Genomic DNA, 13,943 nt, shown 5'->3' with positions numbered 1-13,943 from the left:
ATCAATTAGCCGCTTTAATTTTAGCTTTTCCCCTCCCAGAAGAAGTTTAATCAGTGGAATACTCCGTACTACTGTAGACGATATTGATTTTTTTTTTTGAAACGCGGGCAAAAGCTTTGCCCTTTCTATTAATTAAGGAGAAGTTTTACAAGAAATAAAATATGCTAGACTTATTACACGATCACTCTCCCGGCATGAAATAGTCCAAAATTCTTGCACCCGCTAAAACCCATAGTCTAGCCTCGTTTTTAATCCTCGAAGACGACTTGTGAGGACGCACGCTTGTTGTTGAACACCCTATTGTTCCGCTCCTTCCACACCTCCCAAAGAATTAGCATGGCAAGCGATGCCACACCTTTGCGGTTTTGCCCCATAGATATGACGTTCCACCATTCCGGAAAGGATTGTCCCCCATGGGTATAGAGTGAATGTCCGGGGTGCCAAGCCATTCCTTTGTCTTGTCCCAAATCTTCAAAGTGAACCGGCAATGAACGAATAGGTGGTCCACGGATTCCGTGCATCGCTTGCAAAAAGGACACAAGCCGCAATTTGGCCACCCACTCTTTCCAAGCGGTCGGCTGTCCAAACCCTATTTTGGTAAAGAAGCCAGATGAAAAATTTCGCCATCTTCAATTTGTAGTTGGTGTAATATGTTGTGATAAACTTAGGTTTTAATCTGCTACGAGAATATATTAATTGCTTTAAATCATTATGTGGAGTAATTATTAAATCGTGTGCTCTTGTCTACTTCAGTATATTGCTTTAAATCAGTATGTGGGGTACTTATTTAGTACTTTTACACCGTCGCTGCGACATGGATAGTGAAGTCGCTCTATTTCTTTCTTATCGAAGGCAGCAGATAGTTGTTGAGTGGAGTGCAAATGTTAAGTGATGCACTGACACATGCCTGGTGGAGTTTGTTAGTGAAGCCATATACATCGCCTTGGTTTGACAGGACACGCCGTTGGTGGTTGCAGACATGGATGGATCAAGTGTCACAATAACTGAAGAGTGAAGAAGAGTCACGTCGCCACACAACCAGAGCAACAACAAAGTTTCTGTACACTTTGTACCGGTTTTCCTCCCTGTAAGAAATATTAAGATAATGTTTCATTTCTTCTTCTTGTATGTTCGTGAAGAAATTTTGGGAGCAACCAAATACTCTCTTGTGATGTGATCATGTGTGTTTTCCATGTACTCCTTCCACTAAGACAATGGTCGAGGGTGTTGGCCGGACGCAATGTACGGCATGGTGGATGCAACTTACTTGGCGCCTTCACTGAATACGGTCGGATCCCCCCTTCTACTCGCCATCTCTAAGGCTTATGGTGAAGTTGCGTTGGTCCGAGTTGCCTTAGAGTTGTTGTCGTGCTATGGTGGTGTCTTTGTTGGACCGTTGCAGAGTCTTGTAGCTTTGTGCACCATCTCCTGACCATCATTGGAAGGAGGTTTGGCACGGCAAGTTGTCATCGTTGTTTGAGGGTGCGTTGTAAGCCTCTTAGCAGGTGGTGCACGTGAAGTTGTAGCAGTCAATAGCAATGTATCAGCCGTCTTGGTCTTTCTTACATGAAATATAACATGTCTTCTATACTTTTGACCTTGGGAGCATATGCTCTTGGTCCTCGAGAAAACATTTCAAAATGTCAAAACAAATCTGAACAAAAATTTGGTGCGTATATGTCGACATTATATGTATGCATGCCAAGTACTGCAGAAAATTGACATTTTTTTGTTTGTGTCATGTATGAGAAAGATAAAGAAATGTCTTTCAAAAAGCATTTTTTAAGCACTCAAATTTTTCTTTTTTGCACACGACACAAAAATATCAGTTTTTTCGCAAACGACTTTATGAGCTCATATAATTGCGAGCTGTACAAGTCAATTTTCTGTCCAGATTTTTTTAAAATTTTGAACTATGTTTAAATTCTATTTTAAAAACCGGCAGCATATGTTCCCGGGTGTAGGAACGCCTCGTCCGTCTTCTACAGCATACTTCTTCCAGTGGGCCTACCTATTTTAACCATACAAAGGGAACAGCTGCTAGAGTGCTAGGGTTGAGGCCCGTAGAGACAATGTCGTTGGCTTTTATGGATTGCGTTGGGTTTTGCTGGATGGTCCATGGATTTAAGGAGTTATTCTGGACTTTATTTGATTTCGGCCCATTGTCTTAGAAAGCCCGGAGCCGGGCTCCAATCCATGGACCATTGTAGTTGTATATTTTTCAGTATTTTGATACATAGAATAACGTTTTCCAGTTTTTTTTTTGAAAAGGAGAGCAATACCACTAGCAGTTTTCAAATTATTCTGGATTTTAAAAAATCTGACAACTTTTTTAGTTTTGAAATGTGCACTGTTCACTATACATTAGACCCACACATTTGTCATCTTTGTGTAGCCTAGAATTTAAATTATTCGGTATCGGGTTTTTGCATGGCTGTAGGATATGACTACATCCAGATTTTTTTCATACTTTTTGTAAATTTTAAATCAAGTTCTCAAAAATTTCTAAATAAAGGGCAACATGTAGCCCAAGCTCTAAAAGGCTGCACTCGCCTAAATGTTTCAGAATAAAAGGCAACTCTAAATATAATATCCATTTTCGTCTGATATTTACATACTCCAATTTTAAATAAAAAAAATTATAACTCCATTAACCTCCTAATACAACAGAATAATGGATGTCCTAATCAGGATCTTCGTCGTGGTCATCAGGGTAGTAAACACAATCTGTAGCACTGTAATTAATCTTGACGAAGTATTAGAAAACCATTGTCTCGAAGGTACAACATAGCTTATTGTGTATCATTGGTTTGAGACTGCTGACTACATTTGCCACACGGTCTGAAGGTATGGCATATCTAACACCAAAGGACATTTGCACATACAGAAATGAGTATTTACAACCACAGGTGGACAGATAGGAGTTGTCAGGTTCTAATACATAATTGTTAAGTTGTTGACATCTAGAAGATGACAAGTTTTGAACGCTGAAGACAACAAACGCTTGATATAACAGAAAATAAATCCTAGAATCATTTAGCCGTACTTAGCATTGTACTTTCTTCTAAGCCATTCAAGACGCTCTTCGGCTGTTTCCATAGTACAGAACATTTGCCTCTGCTCTAGATTGACAAACAGTTCAGTCGCAATGAAATATTCATCACTTCCACTCCGTGCTCCACATTCACGAACCAATGTCATAACATCTTGAATGTCAGATCTTGGAGAGTCAGCTTGGGAAGAAAACTTATCAAAAATGGACTGTGCTTCCTCAGCCAACTCCACTATACGCTTCAACTGAGCTTGCATGAGCAAAGCTGTTTCCGTCTTGTTTCTCTTACTTTCCACTTTCTTACTCTCCATGGTATTAACATGAATAGGTCTTCTTTTGTTCCTAATTGAGGGGGGGTCATGGTTTAGCCGAATGACACCATTATTGCCGAGCTGAGTGTCATCATGACGGTCCAGTTGAGTGCCATGACTCTCTTCCACATCGTTCCTAATTGAGGGCGGGTCATGGTTTTGCTGAATGGCATCATTATTGCCGAGCTGAGTGTCATCATTATGGTCTAGTTGACTGCCATGGTTATCTTCTGAGAAACTTTCCACATTATTATCGGATCTATCATGACTCTCAACATTCAAGGTGCTGTCAGGAGCAGATGGCAAACTGTCAGCTGCTGGTGAAGAATGATCCACAACACTACTGATAATATCTTCAAACATCATTTTCAAATGATTCTCATTTTTTATTCCAGCTCTGCGGAACTTTTTTGCACCTGGCAATTCCTGAGAAGGAAAGAAGGAAAAAAAAATGACTCACGCCTGATAACATAGTTCATAAGAAACAAGTGCCTAAGCACAAGTAATACGTACTGTACATGTATTCTTCCACCAATCCTTGTCAGCCGCAATTGTTCCTTTTCCGTTGTTCCAACCCAAGCCTGCGCCCCTTGCAAGCAATTCCTTCCAGTTGATGTAATCTCTCTTGAGTTTATCCCATTTATTCTTAAGTTGTGTCTTCGTATAAAGTAACTGTGTTCTTTGTTCAAACTTCTCTGCAACTAGGCTGTAACCAGTGTTATTGATATGAGTATTTGGTCGATTTCCAGCCCGAACTTGCTCAACAAAGAGTTCGCAGATAAGTGTAGTGTGCTCATCGTTCCATTCAGCTTCTGGCATCTGCAGTAACAACATGGATTAGCTACTAATATTCCTCTTAAGACAGTGATGTGTAGCTATATATACTACTGCAGACACACATCAGGTTTACTCCTGTTATCATCCAAACCATAAACAAGATTTCAGGAGATGGGTAGGTCTAGCTAGGCCACGTTTCAAATCTGTGCGCAGTTGGACAGTTGGAATCAAATTAAGCGTCAGCAACTGCAAACGACACTTCCAGGGTTTTGTTTTAAATTCATGATCTGATACAATCTGATCTCTTTAAGAGGCAAGCCACGGTCATGCATGTTCGCAGGACGAATATAGTACAAGCAGGTAAAACCCTACATATATAGGGAATCAATTTCTCATTTCTGCTGCCCCTGACTGTGTAATCGCTATCATTTCCAGTGACTGTAACTCTGTTTCTGATATGATATAAAGCTCTCTTTTCCTTACAAAAAGTAAAACCCTACAAATGAAATGAAGATCAGAAAAAGCAACTAGGTTGATGTTACTAGCTGAGTAGCCCGACTTCGTTTACTAGGCTAGCCTGCATTTAGATACAGGAACCAGTATATCTTGGGTTTGGTTACATCTTTACCTACGGTAAACATGAGTAATAGATACCAGGTACACTGGAGATGGTAACTTTATGCAGCAGCTACGCACGTTCATTTCAAATAGAAACCATTCGAAGAAAAGATCTCTTCTTGTGGTACTAGAGAATTACAGGGGTGGTCTGAATAAAAAAAGTAAAAGTCAGCAACTGCAAACGACAGTTTGAAGGTTTCATTTTCAAGTTCAGATCGAGTAGGAACAAAAACAAGTTCATGATCTGATACCAAAACCTGGTATCTCCGTCAACAAAGGGAAACTTCAGGCAACCCACTCTCATGCATTTTCGCAGGCCAGAGATACTGCAAGTCTGCAAGCAAGTAAAACCCTACATATACATGGAACTTATTTCTGATTTCTCCTACCCCTCACTGTCTAATGGCTATCATTTCTAATAACTTTAAGTCTGTTTCTAACATGATATAAAGCTCTCTTTTTTCCCCTACAAGAAAGTAAAACCCTACATATGAAACGAAAAACAGGAAAAGCAAATCAGTTGATGTTACTAGCTGACTAGCCCGAGTTCGTTTACTAGGTTATACTCCCTCCGGTCCCTTTTAATTGACTCTAACTTAGTGCGTAGCCTTCATTAGATACACGAACCAGTAAACCTTTGGTTTTGTTTACATCCTTACCGATGGTGACATGGATACTAGATATCGAGTACACTGAAGATGGTAACTTTATGCTGCAACTATGCGCGTTCATTTTAAATCGAAGCCATTCGGAAGGGGAAGATCTCTTCTTCTGGTACTAGAGAATTAGGAGCGTGGTTGGAATTGGGATACCTTGTGTTCACCGTGAGGAGGAGTTGCAGGCGGGCGGCGGATGGAGGGGCTGGGCTTAGTAGCGGCGGTTTGACCAGAGTGGATGAAGGCCTGAGCAGCGGCGGGGACGGTGGAAGGCGGCGGCGCCGGCGGCGCTAGATCGTGAGGAGCGGGCTATACTGGGCTCTCGGAGTTGGTACGGACTACGGAGTCACGGCCCAGCTGCACGCGAAGAGGCTCCAGCTCTCCCGTGGATTCTGCTGCTTATTGGAACCGAGCCGTTTGGCCAGCTGCTCCAGCTCCAACTAGCAACTCCAATGCTCAGTATTACTCCCTCCCTTCATGATCTTCACCACCATTAGTGAGTAGACTAGATACGAACTAAAATGGATAAACTACACACTAAAAATAAACTAGATACAAATAAAATGGATGAATAAAAAAAATACTCCAACATCTTACATATTCAAACAAAGGAAGTATTTTATAAGACTTTCCGTCTTAGAGTGTAGATTTTTGGCTCCCGCTCACCCTGCATATTAAACAATTTAAAAACTATGTCTGCAAGTTTCAAAAAATGTGAAATAAAATATTAAATGTAGCCAATGATATATATCTCATAAACGTGCAAAATCTTGTAAATATAATTTTTATTTTAAGCGACATAAAAATAACAAAAGTGTGGATCTAAATATAAATTTTTTAGATCTTCAAAATATTCATACTTTGCCTTTTTCTATAGCTCAAAATGTAAAATGATTTGAATTGAGATTTTGCATGTTCATGGGATACATAATTAACTACTTATAGAATTTTTTTCACCTTTACTAAAACTTGTAGATATAATTTTAAAATTTTACTATACATGTAGCCTTGGAGCTCGAGAGTCAAAAGGACTTTGAGCTCTCTATCCACTATCTTAGATGTTAATGAGCCTATTGATGGGCGTCACGTATAATGATGTACACTTTGGGTATTTCACGGTCCTTATTTTAATACATTTTAAGGTTTGCGACAGGGGGATCCACTATCGCCGTTGCTTTTTGACACAGTAGTTGACGTCTTGTCAATTCTCGTAAGTAGATCGTAGGAAGCGGGCTTGCTGACTGGTTTATGTACAAACTTGCAGTCAATGGTATAGCTATCTTATGCAGATGATACTATAATGTTGCTCAAAGGAATCTTAAATTTCTTCTCTGCTTATTTTGAAACTTGACAGGATTGAAAATTAATTTTCATAGAAACGGAATATACTATCTAGGGGAGTCTCTCGAGAGAAAGCAAGTTTTTGAAGAAATCTTTACTTGTAACACCAGGTCACTTGCAATGAAATATTTAGGAGTGCCCATTAATAAAAAATGAATTAAAATGTCATCCATGGGTGGGAAAGTTAGCCTAATTAATTCCTATGTGTCGAGTATACCTCTCTATATGCTATCTTTCTATAGAGTGGCTAAAGGTCCGCTAGACTGGATGAATATGCACAGATCAAGGTTCCCAGGGAGGAAGAAAAAGGGGAAAAAATACCACCTGATCGAATGGGACATTATTTATCTTCCAAAAGATCAGGGCGGGCTAGGGATTTTAAACCTTGACCTAATGAATATCTCCATATTATCAAAATAGCTTCGTAAAACTTTTTAATGAGGATTGCGTTTGGCAACAAATTCTTAGGTTAAAATACATGCATATCTTCAAAAGCTCTTGGACAGCTGGAGTCCAAACCTGGGGACTCTTATTTCTGGTAAGGGTTGATGGAGGCGAAAAAATGTTTTGCTCGTGTTGTAGAACTGTGGCAGGGAATGGGATAAGCACGAGATTTTGGGAGGATCATTGGATAAATGATCAACCCCTATCTCTTTCTTTCCCAGACTTTTCTCTATTTCTCTAAATCTTTATATTACCATGAACAAGGATTTCGCCATAGGGATCAGAAATCTCAAATTTAGAAGAGAAATTGTTGGACAAAAGAAAGATCAATGGTTGTAACTATGTGATGTTTTTGATGATGTGACACTGTCAAATGATTCAGATAAATTTTGGTGGAAGTTATCTGGGTGTTCACTATTTAATCACTTGACATGGCCTAACAAAATTATGGTGTGGTTCCATACAAATTCATGCGGAAGATTAAAATTCCCATGAGAGTTAAAACCTCATTTGGCTAGTACATAAAGGGAGCATTTTGACCCACGTTTTACTACACAGGGGAGGTTCGTGTTCGAAATGTTTCCTTTTCTGCGGAGGAAATGAAACTATATACCACCTTAGCTAGGTACATTTGAAATGTGGCGAGTGTAGCCTTTGGCTTTAACATACCCTTTTCAAGTGTTAATGTTTTGGTGAAAGTTTGAAAGGTTGGAATAGTAAACTGGCGGCCTTGGTGATTGCAGCTGTTATCTTGGGGATTTGGAAGACAAGGAACTTATCATGTTTTTAGAAGAAATGGCCGGATGAACCAATTTGTGTGTTTTACAAATTTTCTATTGGATTAATTTCTAGAGCTCTTTGTAGGTGAAGGAACGACGCAAGGGATCGACTATGGTGGCTCGTAAAGCTGGTGGAGCAGGTCACGGCTGAAGTGTTCGGAGCGAGAGAAAGCTGGGCGTCGTGGAATCCAAGATTGACAATGTGGCGAGAAGATTTTGCTGAACAAAGTCTTGCTTAAAGGAAATAGTGATGTCAGTTTGCTTCAGGGCCAACAAAAAAAGGAGAGGCGTGAAAAACCTGAGCTACCATCTTGAAAAGCTGCTATGAGAGTGAGATGTGTATAAGTGTATCTCTCACTTCTTAGGAGGAGTCCTCTTGTAGATGTTTGCCTCTCTGCTATGTCTCTTCCCGGTTTAGCTTTTTTTATGTGTTTGTAGTTTTGGAACTAAAAAAACCATGGAGGTTTACTTTGCTATGTTGTTGAGGTTGTAGCGAACTCATATGGTTTCTATCAATGGAAATGTGGGAGGAAACCTTGTTAATCAATATTTTTTTGGTATTTCATGTTGCGTACGTACTCTATGCTTAAATTAGGCTACCCATAGTGCCTATAGTGAAAATGCACCATACGTAGTATCATGCATACCATATTAGCAAAACATAATGTGACACAACAATTAATGAAGAAAAAGTTGATATTGGTATCATGATATGATTCCATAGCACATCTAACTAGAAACTTTACTTAAGGTTCTATAAATAAATTAATATATGGATTTCAAACTTTAGGTTTGACTCATATGTGTCCAATACATGTGAATTATTCTTTTAGTAGGAGACGACGTTTTCGTCGATAGAGAGATGCATGTGGTGACCTCGTCAATCTAAAGACATATCATGCGGGTTCAGTCTTTCGGATGTGCTCGCCTCATGCATGCGATTCATAGATGAGTGCATTGGTATAGATCTAAGGGTCTGCATTTCCCAAAAAGAAGAGCATCATGCTTTATTTCAAAATAGACATCATAGAGATACCTGTGCAAGATTAAACGATGATGAAAATGCTTTATTTCAAAATAGACATCGTAGAGATAACTCTGTATGGTACTTCAAAATTTTCTTGGGTACGGCTATGCTGCTAAATAGAAGACACTATAGCCTTACATTCCGAAATAGTTTGTGTGTGTATTTAGGTGTATGCTTTTAAAATATACTAGTACGAGAATGTATGGCCTTTATTATTCTGAAATACCATAGAGAGTAAATAAATGGAGGCCGGGCTACATGTAGCTCTTTAATTTTAAAAATTTGGAAATCTTGTTTCTATGTTTCAAAAGTTTTGAAAAAAGTTCTAGATATAGCCAATGATGGAATCTACAAACATGCAAAATCTGATGAGGACATCCCATCTGTTGATACAACCGCTGTACCTACAGACACACAAATACAAGGACCAATTACTCGAGCTCGTGCCAAACAATTTAACTATCAGGTACTTTCGTTTCTTGGAACTATTCCTCACATACATGAGAATATGATGCTGCCTAAATCAGATGTGTTTGTTACTCTTAGGAATGATGGACCTAGCATGCATGAGAATAACAAGCATTGAAGCATGATCACACATGGAGGAGATGGCAGCAAACATGTGAGGATTGAAGAGGATGCCATAAGTGGAGATTTCAGAACTTTGAAGCCACCATAATGATGATTGAAGACTTGGACGAAATATACAAGATTACACTTCATAATTTCGTCCATAGCATAATATGGTGCTGCGTCACCTTTAGTTTTGGGCTAGGCCCATGTTATTTTCACAGGAATTAAGTCAACCACTTTTTAGAGTCCGTATTAAAGGGGGAAAGTGAAAGGATCGTATGCCGCACCTAGAGGGGGGTGAATAGGTGCTAACCAATTTTTAATTCTTTTTCAATTTAGGCTTGACACAAAGGTAAATTCTCTAGATATGCAACTAAGTGAATTTACCTATATGACAAGGTTATCAACTAAGCAAGATATAGCTACGCAATATATAGGAGAGAGAATAGGATAGAGGTAACCGAGAGTGTAGCACGCGATGACACGGAGAAGATACCCGTAGTTCCCTTCCTTTGCAAGAAGGTACGTCTATGTTTGGAGGAGTGTGGTTGCTACGCAAGCCAAACCAACAGCCACGAAGGCTTCACTCAGATCTCCTGTGAGCAACGCCACGAAGGCCTAGCCCACTTCCACTAAGGGATTTCCTCGAGGCGGAAACCGGGCCTTTACAAAGTTCTTGGGGCACACATCCACAACCGAATTGGAGGCTCCCAAATCTGTAACAACACAACAATCAACAACAATACATCAACACAAATCAACTAGGGATCCAAAGAGGAACACTAGCAAGGGGGCCCTCAAACAAATGAGGGGGAAATGTAAATCGCTTCGGTGAGGATGTAGATCGGTGGCTTCTCCTTCGAATCTCCAAAGATCAAGAGCTTTGGTTGGGGGAGGAAGGAGATCTTGCAAATCTTGTGTTCTTGAGGTGGCTCTAATGGTGGTGAAGCTTGACAGATTTTTCTTGCAATGATTGAGCAAAGGAGAAAGGAAGAAGAAGAGGGGTATAAATACCCCTCCCCAAAATCCAGCCGTTGGGGCTTCCGGGGGGGCGGATATTCCAGCCTAAGTAAGGGCCGGATAATCCGCCCCCCCCCCCCCGGATAATCCGGCTTTAGGTACAAAACCGGGACAATGTCCGGCCAAAAATCCGGCCACTATCCAGACTTGCTTTTCTTCAGGTCCTTAGCCATTTTCGAGGGGGCCGGATATTTCCGAAATGTCCGGCCCGGATAATCCGGCCCTGGGACAAAACCAGGACAATATCCGGGCAAATGTCCGGCCCTTGTACTGAGCTGCCAATCCTCAAGTCCTTAGCAAATTTCGAGGGGGCCGGATATTTGCGAAATGCCCGGCCCGGATAATCCGGCCCTGGGACAAAACCAGGACAATATCCGGCCTCTATCCAGAGGCATACTGAGCCGCAAATCCTCAAGTCCTTAGCCGAAAATCTGGGGGCCGGATATTTTGGAAATATCCGGCCCGGATTATTCGCCTGATGATCTTTTCGCTGCATCTTTTTGACAGAACTGACCACATCCAACACACATAAAAATGTATCTATATAATCCCTGTACCACTTAAACAAACATTAGTGTATCACATACATTGACATCAAACACACAAAACATAATATGAGAGATGTTCTTTCAATCTCCCCCTTTTTGGTGTTTGATGACAATATACGGATTTGCAAGAGAATCACTATAGAGACAAGCATGATGGCAAAACATAGAGGCACTCCCCCTACATGTGTGCATATAAGTAATTTGCATTTGAATACAAATACACAACACATAGGAACGAGGTGCCTCAACACAAGAGGTATCCATCATGAGCTCTAACAAGAGACATAGATATATATAAAGTTGAGATAGGATGCTCGAAATCATACCCATGTGTAGATATATAATACGGAGATATAGCATCACACATAATATAATAGCCTTGATCTCAACATATAGAATTCCAAAAACCATAACAATGTCTCATACCACATAGCACATAGTTTTAAACGGAACACAAGCAAACCAAATAGTTCTAATAAGAGGGAACACAAGCAATAGAAGAATGATAAACGCATATGCTTGTGCCCAAACCATGCAAATCCCCGAGAGTTCTACTAGAACACTTCTCCCCCTTTGGCATCGAGATGCCAAAAAGGGGATAAGCGCGATGCTACTCGCCCCATGGAGATCACTCGGAGCCCTCGTCGTCCTCGGACTGATACTCCTGTTCCTCTTCCTCTTCATCTTCATCAGTGTCAGGGGCATCCGGAGAGCGGCGAGTGAGGTTGGACCTTTGAATGCAACTGTCAAGATCACTCCACGGAACCTGAGCAGAATGCCACCCACGGTAACCTGGGTGAACTGGAGGCTGAGGCGGGGGTCCTTGCTCACCACTGAGCTTGTGCAGAATAACCGCCTGAGTATGCTTAATCTCAGAACGCTCTCGGCTGGCTGCATAGTTCTCCTTATGGATCTCAAAGTTCATGCAAAGGATGTGACGCTGAAACCAACTAAGCCTGTTCACTTGTTTCTTCATAGCCGGGAGATCAGGACGGCAAGCAGGAGCAAAACCACTAGAACGAGCATCACCCATGAAGGAGTCAGGTGCAGGAGCAGCAGAAGATACTGGCTTGAGCTTGTAAGCCTTCTTGACGGAATGCTTCACCAATGCGTACCCGCTCAAGTCTTCACCATCCATGGCCACAGAGTTGTTGATGGGGAGCTGTATATATGGTGCATAAGGTATGGTGGTCCGGGATACCATGGCATCATGAATCTTATTGAAGATTAAGTCCATGATATCAACAGAGTAGTCACAATCCTCATTAGTATCACGGGCACACTTAAGGCTGAGGTGCATAAGATTCACAAGAGCTCCCCGGAGAGCATCATTGTTGCCACTGTAGGATAACGTAGCATAGAAAACAAAAAATTTCCTACGGCGAACACGCAATCCAAGCCAAGATGCAATCTAGAAGACGGTAGCAACGAGGGGATTGTCGAGACTCACCCTTGAAGAGATTCCAAAGCCTACAAGAGGAGGCTCTTGTTGCTGCGGTAGACGTTCACTTGCCGCTTGCAAAAGCGCGTAGAAGATCTTGATCACGATCGGTTCCGGCGCCACGAACGGGCAGCACCTCCGTACTCGGTCACACGTTCGGTTGTTGATGTAGACGACGTCCACCTCCCCATTCCAGCGGGCAGCGGAAGTAGTAGCTCCTCTTGAATCCGACAGCACGACGGCGTGGTGTCGGTGGCGGTGGAGAAATCCGGCGGAGCTTCGCTAAGCGTGCAGGATATGGTGGAGGAGCGGGGCGCTAGGGTTTGGGGAGAGGGGGTGGCCGGCCACTATAGGGGGCGGCCAAGCTTGTGGCTTTTGTGTGGCCGGCCCCCTCCCCTTGGCCCTCTATATATAGGTGGAAGCCCCAAGTGTTGGACTACAAGTCTTCGAATAAGACCCGAACCCAAAACCTTCCATATGGTGGGAAACCTTCCCTCCCACTAGAGGTGGGAATTCCACCTTCCATAGGGGGGGTGGCCGGCCCCCTAAGGGGGAGTCCACTTGGGACTCCTCCCCCACTAGGGTTGGCCGGCCATGGAGGTGGAGTCCCATGTGGACTCCACCTTCCTTGGTGGTTTCTTCCGGATTTTTCTAGAACCTTCTAGAACCTTCCATAGAACCTTCCGTATCATTTTATTCACATAAAATGACATCCTATATATGAATCTTATTCTCCGGACCATTCCGGAACTCCTCGTGATGTCCGGGATCACATCCGGGACTCCGAACAAATATTCGAACTCCATTCCATATTCAAGTTCTACCATTTCAACATCCAACTTTAAGTGTGTCACCCTACGGTTCGTGAACTATGAGGACATGGTTGAGTACTCACTCCGACCAATAACCAATAGCGGGATCTGGAGATCCATAATGGCTCCCACATATTCAACGATGACTTTAGTGATCGAATGAACCATTCACATACGATACCAATTCCCTTTGTCACGCGATATTTTACTTGTCCGAGGTTTGATCATCGGTATCACACTATACCTTGTTCAACCTCGTCTCCTGACAAGTACTCTTTACTCGTACCGTGGTATGTGGTCTCTTATGAACTTATTCATATGCTTGCAAGACATTAGACGACATTCCACCGAGAGGGCCTGTAGTATATCTATCCGTCATCGGGATGGACAAATCCCACTATTGATCCATATGCCTCAACTCATACTTTCCGGATACTTAATCCCACCTTTATAACCACCCATTTACGCAGTGGCGTTTGATGTAATCAAAGTACCTTTCCGGTATAAGTGATTTACATGATCTCATGGTCATAAGGACTAGGTA

General features: G+C 41.8%; 1 protein-coding gene across 1 annotated transcript; it reads right to left on the bottom strand.

The window, feature by feature from the left end:
* Positions 1 to 2,859: 2,859 nt before the first annotated feature.
* Positions 2,860 to 5,822, bottom strand: LOC127299580 (uncharacterized). Its single transcript, XM_051329559.2, has 3 exons — positions 5,571 to 5,822; positions 3,877 to 4,182; positions 2,860 to 3,789 (listed from the first exon to the last, which is right to left on the bottom strand). Exons 2-3 carry the CDS (start codon positions 4,180 to 4,182, stop codon positions 3,037 to 3,039), a joined length of 1,059 nt encoding a protein of 352 aa, XP_051185519.1. The 5' UTR covers positions 5,571 to 5,822; the 3' UTR covers positions 2,860 to 3,036.
* Positions 5,823 to 13,943: the final 8,121 nt, after the last annotated feature.

Source organism: Lolium perenne, chromosome 5, assembly GCF_019359855.2.
Source record: "Lolium perenne isolate Kyuss_39 chromosome 5, Kyuss_2.0, whole genome shotgun sequence".
In the NCBI taxonomy this organism is placed as follows: domain Eukaryota; kingdom Viridiplantae; phylum Streptophyta; class Magnoliopsida; order Poales; family Poaceae; genus Lolium; species Lolium perenne.
Note: the sequence above shows the minus strand (reverse complement) of the source record. Positions and strands in the feature narration are given on the sequence as shown.